Here is a 25,037-nt window from a genome sequence, read left to right as displayed (position 1 = left end):
AAGCCTCTCCCGCACGCAGTTCCTTCTCTTGGGCAGCTAAACGCGCTTATAAGGTTGGAAGTCCCTTCTGTAGGATCTTTTGGGACAAGCAGTTTGTCTCTTAAGTAAGAGCTTTATCTGCAAATTGATTAGGCACCTGCTCAGTCATGGTAACGGAGGCAGCAGCTATTTCTACATTTCTTTTTATTTTTCCCTCTCTCTCTTCCCCTCCTCAACTTTCCATTTCTGTCTTTCTTTTGACCGCTCATTTTTATTTTATTTTTTGTTGTTTCTTTTAGAGGGAAAACCCCTCTCCTAGCCCCTGCGCTGTTGTCAGCTCCGTAGGAGCCGCGTGTGCTCAGCCCCGGCACTTTATTCACCCCTCGGCATTCCCCGCAGTGCTCTGCGCATGCGCTGGCGGTGCGAGGCTTCTGGGTTTCCATTCCGCCAGTCGGCGCATGCGCAGTAGTTCCGGAGGCCGCCGCGGCCATTTTGGATAAGGGCATGGTGACGACTATGCCATTAAAACGTTAAGGACAGGATAGAGGTGTGCCCTGTCTCTCCTGTTCCACTATTTATCTCCCTGGCGGCCTCAGTGGGACGCCTGTGGCTGCAGGGAGAACTGCGTCTGAGAGCTCCCTGCAGCAAATACCCATTCCTTTCAGGTAAAATAAATAAATAAATGTAAAAAAAAAAAAGGGGGGGGGAGCAATTAATTAAATAATATAAAATAAAATAAAATAAAATAAATATATTAAATTATTATATAAATAAAAATAATACAATTATTTAAATAGACGTTCATCTGGGTTCTTAAAAAAAAAAAAAGACAAAACGTAGAGAACCCATTATTTATAGAGGTAATTTCACTTTTACCAAGTCAGGACAGGGCGGGTTGATTTTTCTCCTCTAAAACTCTTTTCTTAGCTGCTGCTTCTGCTAATCCGTCTAGTATGAGCCATTTGCCGCCCGCACAAGATCCTACTCTACACCGAGGTAAGGACCTACGTCCAGGTAAGTTGATACACTTTTAAAAAAATAAATAAAAGAGTGCACTGAGGTTGGTACTTTTATGTATTTCAGTCCTGTATGCCAGAAGACGTCTAAGAGGACCTCAAGGCAACATGAAGACGATGATGACTCTAGTCACAGCAGAGACAGGTCATCCAGGCATGGGGATTATAGAAGTGGCAGGAAAGCATCGGCCAAAAAGCGCAGTCATTCATGCTCCCCGAGACCTAGATCTCCAAGATGTCAGACCTGTGGGGCTACCCCACTTCCAGACAAACTGATCTGTCGAAATTGCCTCAGGGACTATGCAGCGGTGGCTGAGGCTCCCATTCCCGGCCGTCCACAAGTGGAATTTCTTGTCTGACGCCTGCATCTTCCTCTAAAACATCAGGAAGAGAATGCCATCTCAGAGGAATCATCTGATGACCTACAGTAGATGCCTCTGGCTTTGCTTTCGCCATGGTACAGCCTTCTGTACAGGCAGTTAAACAAGCGATCGGCTGGGAAGAGACCAACACAGAGGTTAAGAAGTCTAAATTGTACTTCCCCTTTCTCAAACGCCAGATATCCTTTTTCCCTCTCATGGACGAGATCAGGGATGTGATTGAGGAAGAGTGGAAAAAGACAGAGAAAAGATTCTCCATTAATCAGTTGGGAAAGTTATACCCTCTCTCAGAGGCTGATTCCGCAATGCTGGAGGGTTCTCCAGTGGTCAATGCAGCAGTGGTAAGGTTGGCAAAGAATGTCACGTTGCCCTGGAAGACTCAACTTCTTTAAGGTTCCACTGGACAGAAGGATGGATCTCGATCCAAAAAGGCTTACCAGATGGCAGGCAACGCCTGTAAATCTGCGATAGCCCTGACATCAGTGTCAAATGCACTACGTGTCTGGATGGATAATATAGAGTCGGCAGTCCAACAGGAAATCCCAAAGGAGGATATAATCAAGGCCTTGGATGAGCTGAAGCTCTCAGCAGACTTTATTGGTGAAGCCGCCATTGATTCAATTCGTTGCTCCGCAAGGGCAATGCTCTTGGAAAAGCACACAGTCCACGTTCCTCAAGACCCGAAGACAGAGACCAGTGCCTACCCCACAGGATTCCACTAAATCCTTTTGACGCCAGGCCAGCCCAAGCTATGGGGACCAGGTTAAAACACTTCTCAAAGATCTGGGAACAAAAGTGCAGGGATCCTTGGGTAGTCTCCACAGTCAAATACAGCCCTTTCTGGTCGTTCCTAGACAAACCTCCCAAGGACTTCTTCTCCCCGAAAAGGGTGTCAAGGCCCCCCCCCAAAAAAAAGCAGAGGTGCTACAGCGATTTCTTCTCTCCTTGCAGGAACAGCAAGCAGTAGTCCCAGTGCCTCCATCGGAGAGATTTTCAGGGTTTTTACTCCACCCTGTTTCTAGTCCCCAAGAGAAATGGAGGGTGGAGACCCGTGATAGACCTAAAAAGACTAAACCGCTATATCTTCCTAGAAAAATTCAAAATGGAGTCACTACATATGATTATTCATGTAGTCCAACCAGGGGACTGGATGTTGTCAATAGGCTTGCAGGACGCTTACCTGCATATACCCATACTCCCTCCATTCCAGAAGTATCTGAGATCCATTTGGCCTCTGCACATCGCCAACAGTCTTCACAAAGACCCTGATTGCCATCATAGCCCCTCTGAGGGAATTGGTGCTTCAGGAATGCCACTACTAGGACGACCTTCTACTCCTGGCAAAGGATCCAGCCCAGTTAGTGGAACACAGGAACATTCTTTTGACAACTCTAGCAGAATTTGGATGGAAGATAAACCAGGAGAAAAGTCACCTTTCTCCAACCCAGGAGATGGTTTATTTGGGCGCTCTGTTCAATAAAAGGAACGGAACAGGGGCTCTCCCACCTCAGAAGGTGACATTCATTATTCAACAAATGAAGAAAGTGAGTACGAGGTCCTACCTGACAGCCTCAAACTGTTTGAGCCTGATAGGCCAGATGTCGTCATGTATCCCTATGGTCCCCTGGGCCCATTGGCATTTGAGACATTTCCAGCTGGAGTTCTTGAGACTGTGGAACAGACGGTATCTATCCCAACCCACACACTTGACGACCTTGATGCTCAGGAGTCTACGTTGGTGGATGAAGAAACAGACACTTCTGAAACCGCGCCCGTTAGGGCATGTCGACTGGATCACAATTTCTACCGATGCCAGTGCAGCAGGTTGGGGAGCACACTGCAACCAGATCTCAGTGCAGGAAAGATGGTCCTTCCATACAGCAGGCTTGGTGTCAAATGTCCTGGAGGTCAGAGTGGCCTACCTTGCATTTCTATCCCTAGAGTTTCGTGGATGCCAACGAATGGTCTCTACACCCGGAGATTTTTGACTGGATAGTGAACTAGTGGGGTCCCCTCGAGCTAGACCTATTTGCAACAGCATTCAATACCAAACTCCCAAGGTTAATCTCAAGGCTTCCTCACCCCCCTGGGCATGCAATTCGGCCTATGCCTTCCCTCCACGGCCTCTCATTCCAAGATTCTTGTCAAGACTTATGACGGAAACCACGACGGTGATAGCGGTCCTACCGTACTGGCCAATTCCCCACAGCAATTTATCTGAGTACCCGGCCTCCAGTCAAGGTTCCAATAATACCTCTTCTCCTGTCGCAAGGATGTCACACCCATCCAGATCCCCGCAGGCTGGACCTTCACATCTGGCAGCTGAAAGGGAAAGGTTCCAATCCCTAGGGTGTTTCAATAAAGTGATCGCAACCCTGCTCAAAGCAAGAAAACCATCCACAAACGGCATATACGATAAAGTATGGAACAAGTTCAGGGCCTTCATGCTTGGCAGAAGCTGTGATCCAGGTTCCCCATCATCCTCTCAAATTCTTGAGTTTTTGCAGGCAGGCCTAGACCTAGGCCTTGCACTAGGTACACTAAAGGTACAGGTATCAGCGATTTCAGCAGCAACCAGTAGAAGATGAGCCGAGGATCCATTAATAATCCAGTTCTTCAAAGCTGTCAAAAAGATCCAACCGCCAACTAAACAATCTTTTCCCACTTGGGACCTCGCTATCATCCTTATCGTCCTTAGCCAATCCACCTTTTTCCCCTTCGGAGTCAGCATTGCTTTGGAGTCTAACCTTGAAGCTAGCCTTCCTGATAGCTATAACCTCTGGCAGACGGGTTTCAGAGCTCCAAGCTTTAGGAACAGATCATAATCACATCATATTCTATCCGGACAGAGTAGAACTCAGAACAGTGGGAGGATTTATTCCCAAGGTCGCATCATCCTTGAACATGTCGGAACCTTGGGCACTCCCAACATTTTTGGAACAGGACTCTGGTTCTCTTCATGAGCTCGACATTGCCTCCACTTTGAGATGCTATCTGCAGGCCACAGCATCATTCAGGGATTCCATCAGGCTGTTTATAATTCCCTGGGGTAAAAACAAAGGAAAGGAGGCATCAGCAAGAACGATTGACTCATGGATCGTTAGACTCATCCACAAGGTGTACAGGACAAATGGGCTGGAACCCCCTTCGGCGGTCAGGGCGCACTCCTCCAGAGTGGTTTCGGCCTCTTGGGCGGCAAGAGCGAATGTGTCAATTGAAACTATTTGTAGGGCAGCGACTTGGTCGTCCCAACATACGTTTCTGAAACATTACAGGGTGGACTCAGGAGCTCTCTCATCAGTGGAGTTTGGCAGACAGGCAGTCACATCAGCCCTCGCTTCTTCTAAATAATAATTTCTTTAAAATAAACTTCTAAGCATCATCCCACCCATCTCAGCTAGTTATTTGTCACAGGTATAACGCCATGGAGGCACCAGGAAAACAGAAAATTGTACCATACTTACCGTAATTTTCTTTTCCTGGTGCCTATCCATGGCAGCATACAATCCCACCCTCGGTATTCTATATTACGGAGAATGCTGGGGCTGCGCTAACCATTTCTTTTATAATATTCACTAGTCCTGAGGGAGGAGCCAAGGCGGAGCTTGTCACAGGTATGCTGCCATGGAAAAGGCACCAGGAAAAGAAAATTACGGTAAGTATGGTACAATTTTCTGTTTTCTGTTGTCATCTCATTGTCATCTCATTGTTTCCCATCTAGTGCACCTGTTGTTAATTGTATTAACACCAAAGCAGCTGAAACTGATTAAAAACCCCCTCTGCTATTTAACTGACCAGATCAATAATTCAATAGGTGCACTAGATGGGCAACAACCAGACGACCTCTAAAGCATGAATGGTTTTACAGGTGGAGGCCACTGACATTTGTTTCCCTACTCATCTCTTATGACTGTTTTTCACTAGTTTTGCATTTGACATCCATCGACTGCAAGATCTAAATGTTTGTTTAGCCAACAGTGGGTGCTCTCTTCTGGTCATACAATGTACTGCAGGTGGGCCCTTGTTGATGAGGACAAGAGCCTCACCCCCACAACCATCGCCTATGTAAAGGGGTAGGGGTACATTGTACCCTTACCCATTCACCAAAAAAGTGTCAAAAAAGTAAAAAAGACAGCAGACAGTTTTTTACAATTCCTTTTTTTTTTAATAAAGTATCCTGCAATGTCCACCCATCTTCAATCACAGCGCTGGCGGTCCTAAAAAAAAACAACAAAATAAGACAGAAAAACTCCACCTCCATGGGAGGCATCCCGCTGACTGCAGCCTTTTCATGGTGATAGCTGTTATATAGCCCCTTCTGACGTCATGTGACAATGCAATGTACAATGCACAATGTACCCAAATATCACATGCAATATCTGAATTGAGCCTATAGCATGGAATAATAAAAGTCAATTCATCAAAGTAAAACCTAGAAATTGAGGCAAATACCGCAAATTTGACATTTGCTAAAAATATGAGGTAAATACTGCAAAAACCTGGCAGTCTCCCCTATGGAGCAGCGGATATCATTGGTGACATGTCCGCTGACACCTGCCAATATCTGATTCGATCCTGTCTGCAAAATCTGGATGGATGGTGGTCCTATTTTTCATCCGTCTGGTGGATCGGATATGACAGGCGTTCTGTTTCCATCAGATTTCCCCATAGAGGAGAACAGGACTGTGTCAGTGTCCATTCGGCACAATGGAGCGGACAGGACCTGTCATCCCCCTGCTCAGCAGGGATCAGCGAAGGACGCATAGGACCCTTTTGGAAATTGCTTTGCATTCAGACTGCATACTTGTGAATGGCCTCCATAGCAAAACATGCTATTTCACTTGTCATGCGGCTCAATGCACTATGAAAAGCATCCAAAATCACATAAATGTGAACCAGGGCCCAAAGTGGTATCAAAGTGAAGCTCCAGCTCCCCTATCAAAACATTAAAAATCAGCAGCTACAAATAATGTAGCTACTGATTTTTACTATTAGGGCACTTACCTGTCCAAGGATCCCAAGGTGTCCTCATCCAAGCCAATTTTTTAACCATCTCTCGGGTGCTGGTGCCACCATCTTGGGTAAGGAAAACTGACAGTAAACCCTTGTGGCATCACAGCTGATTTCCTACTGCGCATGCATGAATCGCACTGCGCTTTCTCAATGGGCCGGCCGCAGCGCGGGACGAACTTCTGGCTGAGCTCGCCTTGGCGAACTCAGCAGTAAGTGGGAGCGGGTGGTGCCAAATGTGATACCAGAGGTGGGGAGGAGGGGAGGCAGACTCCTCATTGACAGCCAATGAGGAGAGAGGTCCCAGGACATTGCAGCATTGGGGGGAGCTCAGGTAAGGACTTGGGGGGGGGGGGGGGGACTGCACACAGAAGGTTTTATACCTTCATAGAATGCATGAAGGTAAAAAAAGTCTTTAGGCCACTTTCATACTGAGGTGTTCTTCAGGCGCCTGCAAAACGCCGGTAAAGCGCCTGTCCTGTCACTCCAGCGTGAAAGCCTGAGTGTTTTCACACTAGCGCTGTGTGCTTGCAGGATGTTAAAAAAAGTCCTCCAAGCAGCATCTTTGGCGCACTTTAGGAGGGGTGTATACACCGCTCCTAATGCGCCCCTGCCCATTGAAATCAATATGCAGCACCACTGAAGCGCCTACAGAGTACTTCAGCAGTGGTGCTACACGGGCGCTATTGACCCCTTCATCGGCCACTAGCGGGAGATAAAAGTGCCCTGCTAGTGGCCGAAAAGCACCACTAAAGCAACGGTAAAGCGCTGCTAAAAATAGCAGCACTTTACCGCCGATGTCCCCACCATCTCAGTGTTAAAGTGCCCTTAGAACCACTAGGGGGAACTCTGCACTGACCAGTAAGAAAAAAAATATACAATGTATCAGCGTGAAAGTGTTCTGGATGGAGTTCAGGAATGTAAATACATTGTAGCATTTCACTAGAAGATCTTTCTGTAAATGAAGGCACACACACAGTACTGATATTTGAACACTAGTATTCCTGGGCAAAATTTCTTATTTTTAGTGCGTACGCGTGTACACATGTAAAATAAACTCTAGCTCTCAAAGTGGACTTTTACATCTGTACATGTGTATTTGCATGTAAAAATACAGACCTGCAAGTCAGATTTCTGTATTTTTTTCATCCCTAAACAGCCCATGTTTACACATCTGTGTGACATTGAATGCATTTAGATCAGTAAAATAAAAAAAATAAAAAAATGCCTACAGTAATTTTTATGAGGGGGGGGAGGGAGGTGATGTTTTTTTTCCTGACATGTTAGTGTTATATCTTTCACTTGGATGTTATAAGTTTCTTTGACTAAATACAGCTGTATAAAACAAACATGGTGTCTGTCTTCATTTCAGGCTGCAAAGCAACAAAATGTAATTATTTTAAAGGAGGGGATCCTTTTCTGTACCCACTGTATATGCCTAAAAATGCAGAGTTTTTAAAGAGGAACCAGTTTCGGACAAAGTCCGATGGATTTTGTTGTCGGAATGTCCGACCGTGTGTACAAGGGCTTAGGCTGCCTTTACACAGGCATTCTGGGCATTCTGCATCACAAATGTATAGGCTATATACTGTATATGCTACTTTTTTTGCTGTTAATCATAAAAAAAGTGCAGAAACTTTTTGAGTTGAGTTGAGTTGCATCTTGATATAGTGCGGTCCTTTACCCGTAGGGTCCCGACGTGCTTACAAACACAATCACATACACACTTACACAACAGTGCAATAACACTTGGTAACACACTAATATACCTTTACAAAGTGCGATATGTGAAAAATTTGTGTGTATCTCAGATGTGATAAATCTTAAACAATGAAATTCTGTGTAACAACCAAACATAAACAGAGCTGAAACTTTTTGAAGACCATATATATATATATATATATATCAACAGTATATATATATATATCATACAGTATTTCCACTTCAGACCTTAGTCCCTGAGGGGTTATATAAAATAGTATTATTAATTGTTTTATGACATTTGTTTGCATGTTTTTTTGTTTTTTTTTATATTGTTGGTATTTGTATATTGTTTTTAGGATATTTATATGACTCTGTATAATATAGAATCAGAATGAAAAGTTAATGTGAATATCTGTGTAGGAAGTGCTTTATGTATCGATATCTCCTCCTACACATGGATATGAATTTTAATATTTCTACCAATAGTTTCCACTTGATTTTTCTTGCTGCATAAAAGCCCTTGGGAGAAACTTTATTGTAATTATGACATGCTACAAACCAGACTGAGGCTTGGTTCACACTACATAGTTACATAGTTAGTCGGGTTGAAAAAAGGCACAAGTCCATCCAGTTCAACCTTAAAAACAATAAATAAATAAAATAAAAAATATCGTACAATCCAATATACCCAATTTTATACCTACAGTTGATCCAGAGGAAGGCACAAAAAAAAAAACCCAGGAGAGCATGATCCGATTTGCTACAGCAGGGGAAAAATAATACTTCCTGATCCCCCCGAGAGGCAATCGGATTACTACTACACTACTCTGTGATGTGATTGCAGTGCAATTATGTAGTGTGACTTGCTTGCATTTTGGATGTAGTTTGCATATTCTATGAGGACAAATTGCACAAAAGTAATACATGAACTTTTTCCAAAAATGCACTGTCTGGAGTTGCACTGATGCGAACAGGCAGTGAAAATAATGTGATTTCCTTTTAATGCAATTCTGTGCAACTCAAGTCACACTAGTGTGAACCAGCACTGTCAGCCAGTGATGGCGAGGAGGCTGGTTATCATTTTAGCACACAATGCTGGATTCAGGCAACTCAAGTGTATGTTTAGCTTTGTTTTCAATAAAGTTGGTTGAGTTACATTACATTGAGAGTGTTCCTGTTACTGGTGGTTGCCGAGCAACAGAAAGGAAGTCTGCGCTCCATGCAGTGAGGGTACATGAAAGCGAGGCTTGGTTTCCAGGCAGGCGCTGACAGAGTGGCATCGTGGGAGAATCCAGTGTGAAGTCACAGCAGTGGAAGAGGTAGTGTCTGTGATGAAGGGAATCGAGGAATACGGCTAACTCGTTGATGTTTGGTGCAGTGTGTTTGATGGGCTGCTCCTTATAGTATGCTATTTTTTTTTTTTTGCAAGAAGCTGCTAGACCGCAGTGATATCATGTGCTCCAGGCTCATTAGAGTTCATGGGTCAGCTTAGTAGAGCGGGAGCTGTGTAGCTTGTATATAGTGTAGCTCATTTAGTTCATACAGATCAGTGTAGCTGATGCACATGTGTCATGTTTATTATGGCATTGGTAAACTTCTGTCCATTGGGGATGTTGGAACGTTACTGATCATTGTATTCTGACAGCTGCAGATACTAATGTCAGAATACATTACCTGGCAGGGGATCCCTCCCTCTACCTCTCTTAAACTGGCAATACACCATACAATTTTCTTATTCAATTTCCTTTTAGATTTACCTTCAACTGTGTAGTATAAGGGCCTGTCTGATTGCACACAAATTGAAAGTGTTTAGAATTGACCTCATATTATATGGTTTTGGGAAATCTAAAGGAAATCTATAGAAGAAAATTGTATAATGTATGGCCAGCATTAGATGGCTAGATTTATACTGATCGTCTGTTTCTGTGCTTGTAATGTAGAACAAAAGCAATTGCTGTGTGCGTGCGCGTGCAAAAAAGTAGAACAGTAGTAGCAACAATTCCTTGAATCTGACCTCCAGCTTTCCCTTCAGTCTTGCACAGTTATGCCTGCTCCTCTCCATGGCTTAAGCTGGCCATACACCTAGAGATTATCTGCAGATTTTCTATGGTTAGATGGAAAAAGTGGGAGATTCCTCCATCCACACAGTTTAGCGAACATGGAGAAATCTGTTGCACTTTTTCCATCTAACCATGGAAAATCTATAGGTGTATGGCCAGCTTTACTCTGATTTCACTGCACACTCTGATCTTCTCACAGTGTGCATTAGAAGCTGCAGCAAGTTGCGGAGAGCCCTCATTATTTCCAGCATCATCTAGCCTCACCTACCTAGCCTAAGTGGTACTAGCTTACCTCTTCTTCCCTTTTTTTATTTTTATTTTTTTTAATTTTTATTCATTGGATTTTAGTTTTTTCATTCATGGAGGCTTCACAGCACATGCAGGCATTAGCAGATGTGAGTAATGTCAGCATCTATGGGTAAATGCAGATTAGCTCAGAACTTGCATGCAAATAGGAACTCTTTACTTCCCCTGATGTGCTGCTCCTCCCACCAGCCTTTTAACTGCCTGCAATACACCGGGAAGCACAGAGACCCAGTGATGACATCACTAGTTCTAAAATCTAGTATGCAATTATAACAGGTTTAATTAAAAAATTTCCTTTAAAGCGGTTCTCGGCTCCTGCAAAAAGAAAAAAAAAATGTAAAATTCAGCAGCTCCAAATCCTGCAGCTGCTGACTTTTAAAGTGGAAGTAAACCCACTTTTTCACCTCTTACCTGTACATGACTATCTCCTAGAGTAGCACTGTTTAGGAGTAAGGATGAGCTCTGCGGTGTGTGCAGAGCCCGCCAAGAAGTCAGCGCTGCGCTAATCACAGGCAGTGAGACATTGCCTCGATATGCGGCTGCAGAGATCGGGAAATGTCTCACTGCCTGTGATTAGCACAGCGCAGTGCCGACTTCCTGGTGAGCTCTACACGTGCACTGTGTGAACATGCCAGAGATCTTACGAGTACATGCAGCCTTTGACATCACCAGCGCATGCGCTCTGAAAGTCCTACATGCTAGAGCTGCACGATTAATCATCAAGAATCGTTATCGCACTTTTTTTTTTTTCCAGTTGCGATCTTAATAAAAGTGTTTCGTGATTCTTGCTATGCAAAGAATTCTCTCTGCTCTTCTGAAGCCACAGCTGTCAAAAGAAAGGAAGAGAAAAACTGCAGTCTGCCAAGAATCACAACATTCTTTAGCAGTGGAACTAAGTATAAACATTGTAACAATTTTTCAATGGAATAGATGTTGTGTTTAAGTGGGGATAGTTTAACCACTTAAACACTAAACCTTTTTATGACATTTGTTGGTTTCAAGTTTAATCTTTTTTTTTTTTTTTGCTAGAAAATTACTTAGAACCCCCAAACATTATATATATTTTTTAGTAGAGACCCTAGAGAATAAAATAATGATTGTTGCAATATTTTATATCACACTGTATTTGCACAGTGGTCTTTCAAATGCAATTTTTTTTGGAAAAAATTACTTTAACGAATTAAAAAAAAAAAAGTAAAACTAACCAGTAAAGTTTTTATTTTTTTGTATAATGTGAAAGATTTTATGTCGTGAGAATCATGATCTTTTTATTCTAAGCAAAAAAATTGTGATTCTCATTATGGCCAGAATCGTGCAGCTCTACCGCATACTGGTCTTTAGAGCCTGTGCTGTAAACCGTGCACCCTCGGCCACTCATGTAGACGGAGGCCGCAAATCCGCAAGGAAGACCGAGAAAAGATGCAAGCCCTCTCATTGGTGATAGCTTGCCGCTGGAGGGCTTATTTTTAAGGTAAGTCTCTCATAATGTGCTAGTATGCAATGCATATTGGCACATTAAGACTTTGCCTTGCAGGGGATTTTTTATTTTTATTTATTTTTTCCATTCAATGCGGTTTACTACCGCTTTACTAATGGGACACTTACCTGTTAAGGGAGCCAGCGCCATCCTCACCTGGGCTAGGTCTTCACTAGCCTTGAGGTTCCTAGACATCCAGGCATTTTAACTGGGAGCAGCTGGCTGTGCTGCTTGTGGCTTCACAGACGGTTACCCACTGCTCATGTGTGAGCCACACTGTGCATTGTAAATGGTCCCGCAGTCTTGTTGGACCTGTGATGTGCCCAGAAGACTGTGGGGAGGGAGGGGGAGAGGAGAACTCCTGCTTGGATTGCCTAGGGCTAGGCAGTCAAAACTAGGTATCCATTCCCACCCCCCTGAAAAAAATGACCTGCCACATCAGAGGCAGGTGACAGAATTTCCACTTTTTTGGGTGAAGCTCCGCTTTAAAGCAGGACTATACTTACCTTCAATAAAGTGATGTACCGTCCTGGAACTCCCCGCTAGCCACTGTCATCTTCAGGCGGTCAGCTTCTGGGTCTCGATCACTGCCCGCTGTCATTGACCAGGCTGAGCTGACGACATACAGGAGTTCTCTCAGCTTCGGCATTGAATTTGTACAGTGAGCTGTATGTGCTTTGCTTACTGCACAGAGGTGCACAGGCAGGTAAGTAACTTTAATGCAGAACAGGCAAAGCATGTCTCTTCTGCATTTAACATCCTGCCTGTCTGTTTTCCCATTTTCATTATCTAGCATAAAGTTCCACTTTAACATGTTGATAAGAGGGGGAGGGATGGAACAAGGAATGCAAAATATAAGGAGAGTAAATGTCATCTTTAACACAATTCAAGTGACTCTTCTGCTACAGCAACTCCGATGACTAATGTTTGTTTTATGAATTGCCAGGACTGCCCTTCCTTAGTGTAGTAAACCTCATACTGTACTAGATATGCCTTATTTTGTTTCCAAAAGTTATAGCTAGTTATATACCAGTGCCATCTTAATAGCATCATGGGGCCCCTGGGCAAAGTAATGCTCTGTGGCCCTAGCAGCCTGCCCCAATTTATGCACCCATTCTCAAAAATGTAAGTATAAATAGTAGACGGCATTAACCACTTCAGCTCCGGACCAATAAACACCTTAAGGACCAGAGGTCTTTTTGCAATTTCGCACTGCGCTGCTTTAACTGATAATTGCGCAGTCATGCAATATTGCACCCAAACGAAATTTGCGTCCTTTTCTTCCCACAAATAGAGCTTTCTTTTGATGGTATTTGATTGCCTCTGCGATTTTTTTTTTTTGCGATATAAATGGAAAAAGAGCGAAAATTTTGAAAAAAAAAGATATTTTCTTCTTTTTGTTATAAGAAAAATCGAATAAACTAAATTTTAGTCATACATTGAGGGCAAAATTTCTTTAGCCACATGTCTTTAGTAAAAAAAATGTCAATAAGCGTTTATTTTTTGGTTTGCGCAAAAGTTATAGCGTCTACAAACTAGAGTACATTTTCTGGAATTTACACAGCTTTTAATTTATGACTGCCGATCTCATTTCTTGAGGTGCTAAAATGGCAGGGCAGTACAAATCCCCCCCAAATGACCCCATTTTGGAAAGTAGACACCCCAAGGAAATTGCTGATGGGTATGTTGAGCCCATTGAATATTTATTTTTTTTGTCCTAAGGGATTGAATAATGACAAAAAAAAAATATATATTTTTTTTACAAAAAGTTGTCACTAAATGATATATTGCTCACACATGCCATGGTTATATGTGGAATTGCACCCCAAAATATATTCCGCTACTTCTCCCGAGTATGGCGATACCACGTGTGTGGGACTTTTTGGGAGTCTAGTCGCGCACGGCACCCCGAAAACCAATCACCACCTTCAGGATTTCTAAGGGTGCAAATTTTTGATTTAACTCCTCACTACCTATCACAGTTTCGAAGGCCATAAAATGCCAAAATAGCACAAAACCCCCCAAAATGACCCCATTTTGGAAAGTAGACACCCCAAGCTATTTACTGAGAGGCATGTTGAGTCCATGGAATATTTTATATTTTGCCACAAGTTGCGGGAATATTACAAACTTTTTTTTTTTTTGCACCAAGTTGTCACTAAATGATATATTGCTCACACATGCTATGGGCATATGTGAAATGACACCCCAAAATACATTCTGCTGCTTCTCCCGAGTACGGGGATACCACATGTGTGGGACTTTTTGGGAGTCTAGTCGCGCACGGCACCCCGAAAACCAATCACCACCTTCAGGATTTCTAAGGGTGCAAATTTTTGATTTAACTCCTCACTACCTATCACAGTTTCGAAGGCCATAAAATGCCAAAATAGCACAAAACCCCCCCCAAATGACCCCATTTTGGAAAGTAGACACCCCAAGCTATTTACTGAGAGGCATGTTGAGTCCATGGAATATTTTATATTTTGCCAAAAGTTGCGGGAATATTACAAACTTTTTTTTTTTTTTGCACAAAGTTGTCACTAAATGATATATTGCTCACACATGCTATGTGCAGAAGTCAAATTACACCCCAAAATAAATTCTGCTGCTTCTCCCGAGTACGGGGATACCACATGTGGGGGACTTTTTGGGAGCCTAGCCACGTACGGGACCCCGAAAACCAAGCACTGCCTTCCGGATTTGAATATAAAATGCTATAAAAAACAAACTAACCAGAGTCACCCGTAACACTTATACGGTGATCAGTGGTGAAAGGGTTAACTAGGGGCAATCAGGGGGTTCAAATTTTTATTAGGTAGTATATGGGGGTCCCTGGCGCTATATAAAAACCTGACGGGGAACCTAAATAACTAACTGGCTAACCAGCGTCACCAGTGACACTTATACTGTGATCGCTGGTGAAAGGGGGTGAAAGGGTTAACTAGCAGCAATCAGGGGGTTAAAACCATTATTGGGTAGTATATCGGGGTACCTAGCGCTATAAAAACCTGGCGGTGAACCTAAAAAAATAACTAGCTACCTAGCGACACTGATGCAGCGTTCAGAAAAATTATCGCTTAGTGACACTGGCAAAAGGGGGTGAAAGGGTTAACTAGCGGAAATCAGGGGGTTAAAACCATTATTGGGTAGTATATCGGGGTACCTAGCGCTATAAAAACCTGGCGGTGAACCTAAAAAAATAACTAGCTACCTAGCGACTGTAGCGACACTAATGCAGCGATCAGAAAAACGATCGCTTAGTGACACTGGCAAAAGGGGGTGAAAGGGTTAACTAGCGGCAATCAGGGGGTTAAAAACATTATTGGGTAGTATATCGGGGTACCTAGCGATATAAAAACCTGGCGGTGAACCTAAAAAAATAACTAGCTACCTAGCGACACATGCAGCGATCAGAAAAATGATCGCTTAGTGACACTGGCAAAAGGGGGTGAAAGGGTTAACTAGCGGCTATCAGGGGGTTAAAAACATTATTGGGTAGTATATCGGGGTACCTAGCGCTATAAAAACCTGGCGGTGAACCTAAAAAAATAACTAGCTACCTAGCGACTGTAGCGACACTAATGCAGCGATCAGAAAAACGATCGCTTAGTGACACTGGCAAAAGGGGGTGAAAGGGTTAACTAGCGGCAATCAGGGGGTTAAAAACATTATTGGGTAGTATATCGGGGTACCTAGCGCTATAAAAACCTGGCGGTGAACCTAAAAAAATAACTAGCTACCTAGCGACACATGCAGCGATCAGAAAAATGATCGCTTAGTGACACTGGCAAAAGGGGGTGAAAGGGTTAACTCTAGGGGCAATCAGGGGGTTAAATCTTTATTGGGGGGTGATAGGGGGCTACCCTGGACCTAACACTAACTGTCCTGACAGTTTTTACTGTCACAACTGACACTGAATGCATTGATCAGTAAAGAAATGATCAATGCAATCAGTGACACTGTGACTGGGGGGGGAGGGGGGGCGGGGGGGCGATCGGGGGGGGGGATCGGGGGGGGGTTGTGTGCCTGTGTGTACCTACATGTCAGTGTAGTGTTGGTGCACACTTACTTTTACTGTTCTCCTCGTAGTCCGGTCAAAAAGACCGCCCCGAGGAGAATGACATCACTTCCTCCTTCCTGTGTAAACAATACACAGGGGAGGAAGCTTCTCATTGGCCAGGAGCGATCCAGAGGGGGTGGCCGAAAACCAACGGCCATCCCCTCATCACGGAGCGCTCCTGGACCGAATCGGACCGCCGTAACCAGCGGGAGGGGGTCCGATCGGACCCCCCACCCGCTGGAAGGCAATCACGTAGATGTACGTGATTATGCCTGCCTGTGCCATTGTGCTGACGTACAATGGCAATACGGCGGTCCTCAAGTGGTTAAACACATTTGTATTTAGTACTATCATAGAATTGAGTGATTTTTAACCAATAAAAAGTATACTCTAAATTTAAATACTAATTAACACAAATGGCACAGTACAGGAAGGGGGGGGGGGGGCTACAGGGCACATTACAGGGCAGAAGGATGAAAAAATATAGGGAGGGCACAGTGGGGGAGGGGGACAGGATAAATGGTTTGGTGGGCAGGAGGACACAGTTCATGGGGAAAGGAGGGCACAGGACAGTAAGGACAGCTCCTTACAAATCTGGGACAGTTGGTAAGTATGATGTAATGAAAAACTATCATGGGGCCCCCTGGACAATGCCCAGGGGTGCCCATGTGTGTAGATGGCCCTCTTTTATATTAATAATTTAGAAAGAGAAAACACTGCTACTGATGGGCAAACCTGGTTTCATCCACCAGTACTGCTTCCTGCCTGGGCTGAAACTTACACTTGGGCTCAGTTCACATATGAGCCGCATGCGGCTCACAGCAGGGGTCTGGGGCGTGCTGGTTCACCATTTCAGGTCCGATTTCAGCCTGAATTTTGGCCTCAATTCGCACCTGAAATGGACCAAAACTGCAAAACACACCGGACCTGGTGCCAACATATGTGAACCAGCTCGATAGGGAGCTGGTCAAAATCTTCTGCTGTTGTGAATTGGATGTGGAGATTCCGCATCCAGTTCGCAATGGTGTGAACCCAGCCTTAAAGTGGTCCTTGCACTAAATTGTTAGGTTACCCACCCCCTCTCAAAATGTATCAATGTACCTACCTTGCCCTGCTTTCACCCATAGCACCAAGGCGAGAGTGATGTCAGCATCATTTGGGAGATATCCCAGCAAATGCCAAGTAGCCCAAAACTTTGCATGCAGATAGGAATGTTTTGACTTCTCTCTGACAAAGCGTAAATGATTCAAGAAATATTGATGTAAGTGAATCCCTGCAGTACTGGCAGGGCCACATCATACTCAGCATTGGAAACCTTTTGTCTATGGGTCCTAAAGAAGTAGGTAGTAGATGGCTTTTCTTTTAGGGCCTGTGGAGCTTATAAGTACAGCTATTCTTCAACATGCTAATCTAAGGGTTCTTAACCTGGGGCCTATTGGGGTCTGATATAAAATTAACATTTGCATTCACTGTTCAGCAACCTCCCCTTGCAGCCCAGATCCCCATCCTTCCTGTTACGGGGGGGGGGGGTCTTCTCCCTGCATCCACTGTCACATTTTGAAAATGGCCTGGCCTTGTGGGGCTCTGCCCACCCAGCCGCATCATTCATTCAGAGGAATCTGTGAATGCAAAATCTACAAGTCCCTTCCACCACCATGGCAGATGGGCATGTAGTTTGAGGCTACATTCACACCTGAGCAATTTCAGCTTGTAAAACATCTGAAAAACGCTCAACAAGCAAAATCCCATTCATTTCAATGGCACCTGTTCACATCTGAGTGTTTTGTCACCTGAAACAAAACGCATGAAAAACACCTTAAGATCAAAAATGAACATGACCTTCTTTGGAGCAGATTACAGGCGTTTTTTTCTGCTTTTTATATTGGTGACCTATACAAAATCACAGTAAAAACGCGCTACTTTGAAACCCTCAGGTGTGAATGCAGTCTGAAGGAGCCTCGAGTGTACTTGCACCATTGTAGTACATCTGGTAGTTGCTGGAGCAATACTATACAGACTCCTGTTAAAAAAAAAAAAAAAAAAAAAGTTTTTTTTAACCTGCAAAAATATGTGCATTTATAATTTTTATAGTAAAAGGTGAACTTATCCTTTAAAGGGTAACTCTGGTTTTGTGGAAAAAAAATAGGAAATAAAAAAATACAGTATTTATCAGCGTATAACACACACTTTTTTACCCTGAAAATAGAGTGTAAACCGTGCCTGCATGTTATCATCTGTTTTTTTTACTAACGGGGTGGAGATCAGGCAGTCCACCCTTGGTGCCACCCAGTGGGAGGGTGTCAGGTCAGCTGCCCCGCCTCTCCTGACCCTGGGACAGCGCTGCCAGTAAACTTTTTAAAGTGGATGTAAACCCAATATCATCCTTTCTAAACTACTGCCATAGGGGTTATCTATAAGCCTCCTGCATGTATCTTTACCTGTCAAATGTTTCCCCTCTGTGTTATGAGACCTGAAAAACTGCAGATTCTGTGGGTGGGTCTGTTGTCTGGAGCTCGGTGGGTGGAGTCGTGATGTCAGTAGACTCCCTGCCCACCTCTACACTCCCCTTATCAATATGCATTTTCTCCTGTGTATTTCTTACAGTGAACTTCCACTATGATCACTAACATCCAGTGAAAAGACAGGAAAGTCCCCACATGACTTCAGCATGCCCAATTATGCTGAAGTGTGGAACATCCAATCCTGGCAGAGAAGCAGAGGAAAGGAGTGGGAGGGAATTGAAAAATAATGCATGTCTTAGGCTAGTGCACGAGATATGTTAATCACCTGTCACTCACAGCAAGGGGGAGGATTTGACAAAGTTTTTCTGTTTGTCAAGATTTATCTCACTGAACAATAAGAGGATTGCTCAGAGATGGATTAACTCTTTGTGGCAAGACTGGGCTCAAATGATAGGAAATCTTATACTCTACATTATGACATCAAAAAAATAAAATAAAATTTGGGTTTACATTCACTTTAAAGTTCAGAAAACATTACTGCCAGCCCTTTGTCATATACTGCTCCTCCTGTGTCACTCTCAATGTAAATCCAAGCCTCTGAATCCCTCAATTTAACGATGCTCGTTGTGGCTGCTCTGCTCCTCTGGCTCCGCCTTCTTCCCGTGTGTAGCTTTTGATTGGAGGAGGAGAGCGGTCGCATGACTGGGACCGTCGTTAATGGAGGTATTTAGAAGCTTTGATTTATAATGAGAGTGACACAGGAGGAGCGTTGTATGAGACGAGGCTGACAGTGTGACATTTTCTTAACCTTAGAGTATGCTGGCAGAGCTGTCCTAGGAGACTGGGGGTCTCCTGGGAGTGCCAGGGAGGGGATCTTTGTAATGAAAGGGGGTGGTTTTGTGCAGGGGGCTATATAAAAGTTTTTGTTTTTTTGCTGAAACTTCCCTCTTAAAGTTAAGGCGCCTGTTCTACGCTGATAAATACGGTATATAGAAAATGCAATTGCTACACGCGTCATATTGTTATTAAAAATGATCTTTCCTTTCCTTTTCAATCTGCAGTGCTGTAATGTTCTGTAAAAACGCAATGCAATATGGCAGCCTGGGGGCATTCTGTACACAGATGATTTAGAAAACATCCCCCCAGAATAGGCATTTCCTGCTTGTGTGATTGGCTTACTGATTTCCCCAAAAGTCTGTGCTAAGATGCTCCTAAAGGAAAAGCACACCTGAAAGGATGCAGGCCTTGTCACTTTCTTCATTAGAACTCTGCTAGTGCAGTAGCTAATTTCTAACTATAAAGTCACTCACTTTCACATTCACTTTGGCACATGGACACAGACTAACAAACAGCTATTCAGAAGAACAAATGGTAAGGACTCAACAACGTTTGTTAATATCTTTGCAATGTACATAGATCACCCAGAGAGGAATGCTTTTTTCTCAACAAAAGTGGAGTTACCCTTTAACGTGAAAACCTCAGAAAGCTGTCCAACATGCCAGAGGTAAAATACAGGCAGTCCCTAGGTTACAAACAAGATTCTGTAGGTTTGTTCTTAAGTTGTGTTTATACGTACAGTACGTTGGAACAGGTACTCCTGCCAAAAAATGATTTTTAAATTTTGGTTAGCAAAGGAAAGGGTTAACTGGCCATGTAGTGATGTGGGATTGCTGACAGGTCTGCCAGACAGTAGGTGGCAGCATGTGGTGAGCAGCAAGATGGCTGCCCGGCGGTTTCTGGGACCCGAATGACATCACTCTGCCTTTGTGCTTAAGTACAAGTTGTATGTAAGTCAAATGTTTTTAACTCGGGGACTCCCTGTATATAGATTGTTCCAAAATGAAGTTCTGCTTCAACAACCTCCTATAATATCACACACTAAAGAAATCAGTCTGAGCGTGGGAGTGCCAGCACCGTCAGCCAATCCATTTCTGTTGAATTGTTTTAGTTTGGGGAATTGTCTGCTACAGGTTATAGTGTAAATGAACCCAGCTACTAGATGGGCCACATTGCATTATAATTTTAGTTCTGACCACACAAGATAGAAAGTTGCACAACCTGCATATATAGTGGAGTATGGATGGATTATTACCTATTTTGTACACTGACGTAGACTGGCAAGCAACTGTATACACATCTAAATGTAGTTTTCCAAAGTATGCTTGCATTGGGTTACTGCACATTGGCAATCAACTTTGTACTGCAATGTTTGCTTGTTGATCTCCATGCTTTTCAGTTATATAAAACATAAAAAAAATAAAAAATTGATCTTTTAAAGGAAAACGGGGTATACATTTCTTTCGTCTGGTAGGAAAAAATGGAATAAATAAGATCATATTTAAATTAATTTGTTTGAAACTGATTATTTAAATACCTAGTGCAGAGTATGGTTTTTATACAAACTTAGCAATTATTTTAAAGATTAGATGATTAAAAAAAAAAGTTACTTTTTAAAAGAAAAAAGGAGGAAATATGGCTGAAATACACCTTGAGGACACTTCCTTTTCTGACATGTCTTCATTGAAAATGACAGATTGTGCCAGCTTTAAAGATGAGTGCCAACCAGAAATGCAAGGAAAGACATTTTGCCAGAGTATAAAGAATCTTTAAAATAGCATTCAGAGGATTCTTTTCACACTCCCTAGAAATGTAGAAATAAATAAAACGCAATAAACCTTCAGATGCAATATTTCCCAATTCCCATACATAGTTGCTTTATATAGTTTTTGCAGCTGATATGTTTTGAATATGTAACTCACATTTGATAGAATCCTTGTTTTCTTGCGTGCAATTTGGCAAGCCAGCAGCTTTTGCTTCAAACACACTGTTCAGTAAGTGACATGAGTTTGGTTCCCATCCACACCTTGTGGCCAGCGGACTGCCTCTGCTTATTAACTCCTCTGTTGTCAGCTAGCAACTTACATGAAAGTGAAAACACCCATACTGCTACCATTAGATAAGTGCTTGGAGAGGGAGTGTTCCCTACTTCATGCGCTTCATGAACACACCCAGCTTACTTTTGATCTATTATCCTTACAGTTTAATTGACAAATGCTTCTTTTAAGGGGCTTTTTGGATACCTTTATCAGCTGTCCTTTTTTTTTTTTCCATTTCACATTATTTGACTTTTAACAAAAGCATGCACTTTGTTTTTTTATTTTTTATCTTATTATTTTTTTCAGTACCCACAGAAAATGTCAGAAGATTTGAAGAAAAGATTAGAGTTTCCAAACTCTCTTATTCAGACTCAGGTATGTATTTTTATTTAGTGCTTTTTCTTCATTATACGTATTTGGTACTTGGGAGTAGTGAATTTTTATTTCTACCCCTGCAGCCCTTTGTTCAAGTTTTTGCCATATTCCCTTTATTGCTTATATTACCGGTGGCTATATTGTATGCATGTAGCTATTGTTATACTTGCCTACTCTGTGAAATGATTTTGCACAGAGCAGCCTGGATCCTCCTCTTTTTGGGTCCCTCGTCGGCACTCCTGGCCCCTCCCTCCTGTTGCGTCCCCCCACAGCACACAGCTTGCTATGGAGGCTGCCGAGCCCTGGGTCCAGTGTCCATTCAGACACAGAGCTGTGGTTCAGCCCCACCCCCTCTCTCTCCCCTCATTGGCTAACTGACTTTGACAGTGGGAGCTAGCGGCACCGCTGCTGTTTCTCAGCCAATCAGGAGGGAAAGTCCCGGGCAGCCGAGGTACTTGTGCACATCGCTGGATAGAGATGGGGCTTCTGTGTAAAGTATTTGGGGGGCTGAAGGGGGCTGCTCCACACAGAAGGATTTTGTAGTCGTGCATAGAATGCATGAAGATAAAAAAAAAACATTCTGCCTTTACAACCACTTTAAGTTTTAGAGTTGGGAATGATTTTACCTCCTGCCTGGTTTATTTGTTTGGTCTGTGTCCTAGGGTATTTTCTTTTATTTCCTGTTCTGGAGATACAACAAGAAGTAGGAGAAAACCTCCTTCAAAACGAGCCTGACTCCTATTCTAGGCAGTTGTCGCCATTACTTACCAGGACAAACTGGGTACATTTTAAGTTGTACACAGACAGCAAACAAATCTTGACAGGGATTCTTGTATTTCTGTGCATTAAAACTGGAATTGCACTGTGCATTCCCAATATTTACATTCTCCTCTGTTGGCCCTCGTTGCTCCTCCTCTTCTAGGTGTGCCACCATAGAAAGCAAGAAAGCAGCTTCCTATGTTGGCACAGCTGCAGGCTCCATCCCAAGCCATGCTGCCTGTCAATAGACACAGACAAGGGTGGCTTAACCCCACCTCTGCTCCCTCATCACAAGCGTAAGTTCACTTTGAGGTTTAAAATTCCTGTACATTACATAAAAGGTGCACTAATGTAATGATATTTTCATCAGCAGACTTTGCAAACCACTTCAATACCAACCACTTACCTTCCTTCCTGCCCAAGCCAATTTGCAACTTTCAGTGCTGTCCCTTTTTTTAAAAATGAGAATTACATGGTCATGCTACACTGTACCCAAACCAAATGTTTATCATTTTGTTGCCACAAATAGAGCTTTCTTTTGGTGGTATTTGATCACTTTTTTTTTTTTTTTTTTTTTTTTTTGCTAAACAAATAAAAAAAGACCGAAAATTTAGAAGAGAATTTTTTTCTTTGTTTCTGTTATAAAATTTTGTAAAAAAGTAAGTTTTCTCCTTCACTGATGGGCACTGATCAGATGCACTGATGGGCACTAATGAGATGGCACTGATGGGCACTTATAGGCAACACTGGGTACTTATAGGTGCTACAGATAGGCTGCACTGATGGGTACTTATGGGTGGCACTGATAGGTAGCACTGGCAGATATTTTTAATGGGTACTGATTGGCAGCTGCCTGAGCACTGGCATATCCCTGGTGGGCTGCGCTGATCAACAGCTCAGGAGAGCTGCCGATGGGCTCTCCTCTACTCGTTTCTATTACTGGACTTAAAATCTTTAAACAAATTTTGTTGGGTACCATAATACCAGATGAAATCAACAAGATCTGTCTTTGTTTGTCCCAGACAAGGGGAATTTCTGGCATCAGTTGACATACAAGATGCCTATTTCCATCTTGTCCTTAAATCAATGTTTTCTGTGTTTTACTGTGGGAGACCAACACTTCCAATAAGTAGCAGACTACTCAGGCTTTCCTCCGCACCCCAAATGATCAAAAATATGCTGACCCTGCTTCTGGCTATTCTGCGAACCCAGGGCATTCACATCACAGGTTACCTGCATGATCTCTTACTGAAGGACTCTTCAGTCACAATCTTGTCTGCCAACTTTTATTAATTAATTTCTTCAAATCTTTAGCTGGATACTTTTCCAATTCTGCTATCCAGTCGTCGCACTGGAGTATTTGGGTCTAATCTTGGACACAGCCTATGCCAGAATTTTCCTCCCTCAGTAAAATGTGCTCCCCACACTGAAATCCTCAGGTCAAAACAGTTCGCTTCTGCAGGAGGGTTCTAGACTTGAGGGTTGCCTCCTTTGAGCCAGTTCCCTTTACCCAGTTTAACACCTGAAATTTTCAAACCAACATACTTACAACCTCAAAATAAGCAAATCCAATCCTTGGATTGTCCAGTGCTTCTGTCCAGCCAGGTAAAGCTCTCCTTAACATGGTCGACCTCCAATCCTGCCCTGGATTTGGAAAAGCTTTTCCCTCATATGCCCGGTGCACACTACGAGTTTTTTTTTTTTTTTTTTTTTTTTCCGTGTTCCAGCAGGTTGAACGAGAATAAACTGACAGCTCCGGTCAGAGCCTCTATACTAACCATCCGAAGTTAGTACAGTGATTTCCCCCCCCCCCCCCCCTAAGCTGTTGTGTTCTGACGGGGGGAAGCCCCCCACCAGAACACTCCAATCATCGCTCTTTACCATTGGCTGAGAGTTCTGATCGGGAGTCCGTCGGCTGCTGGTTTTCCAGAATGCTCGTCCGACAGAAGCCGGCCAGACCAACATACATATGGGCCGAGTGCCGACTGTTTTTATTTTTAAATACATTTTGAAGCGGTCCATGTCTCCCGACATTCGGCCTGTGTGTATGGGGCTTCTGGATACAAAGAGAACATGATACTTGTAGAAAAAGGAAAACAATTGTATAATGTGTTTTTATTTTATTTATGTATTTTCTTTTATATCTATACACAAATGTTTTGCCTTTCATTTCTATTTTGGAATGAATGGGTTGTTTCATAAGGTTATTGTTTACAATCACTTTAAGGGGCAGGTTTCTATTCCAGAAACCTCTTGCCTCGCAATCCCTAGTCATAACTTTTCTTCAGGGAGTTGCTAAAATAAATCCCCCCCAATTCAATCTCCTGTGTATGCTTGGGATCTCAACCTGGTGCTGTCTATACTTTATAGACCTCCCTTTTGAAGCAATTTAAAGATATTCCATTTGAAGACCCCACTTGTAAGGTTGCAGCTCATTCCTGTAAAGAGCCCTTTCTAGTTTTGCAAAAGGACAAAGTGGTTTTAATACAAAAATCTTCCTTTCTACCTAAGGTCGTGTCCTTCCTTTTTTTTTTTTTTTTCTTCTTCCACCTCAATGTGGACATTGTTCT

The 25,037-nt window shown here is 43.1% G+C and overlaps 2 protein-coding genes across 4 annotated transcripts in view; one reads left to right on the top strand and one right to left on the bottom strand.

Moving 5' to 3' along the window:
• The window catches only part of MLLT3 (MLLT3 super elongation complex subunit), a 387,733-nt gene extending 366,382 nt beyond the window's left edge, over window positions 1–21,351 (bottom strand). Inside the window, exon 1 of one of the 2 annotated variants that reach the window (XM_077475204.1) lies at window positions 21,217–21,351. The gene's annotated coding sequence lies outside the window, so the exon portion shown is untranslated. The remainder of the gene's footprint in view (window positions 1–21,216) is intronic. The other variant, XM_077475207.1, reaches the window with a different exon arrangement.
• The window catches only part of FOCAD (focadhesin), a 346,212-nt gene continuing 330,455 nt past the window's right edge, over window positions 9,281–25,037 (top strand). The window contains exons 1-2 of one of the 2 annotated variants that reach the window (XM_077475201.1): window positions 9,281–9,408; window positions 21,640–21,708. In XM_077475201.1, coding sequence (XP_077331327.1) covers window positions 21,652–21,708 — 57 coding nt within the window. In that variant the 5' untranslated portion in view covers window positions 9,281–9,408; window positions 21,640–21,651. Of the gene's footprint in view, window positions 9,493–21,639; window positions 21,709–25,037 lie in introns of both variants that reach the window. The other variant, XM_077475202.1, reaches the window with a different exon arrangement.

Source organism: Lithobates pipiens, unplaced genomic scaffold (genome assembly GCF_037356315.1).
Source record: "Lithobates pipiens isolate NorthernLeopardFrog02 unplaced genomic scaffold, aLitPip1_a1.2 Scaffold_13, whole genome shotgun sequence".
Lineage (NCBI taxonomy): Eukaryota > Metazoa > Chordata > Amphibia > Anura > Ranidae > Lithobates > Lithobates pipiens.
The sequence above is the reverse complement of the archived record's forward strand: the minus strand, read 5'-3'. Positions and strand labels throughout refer to the sequence as shown.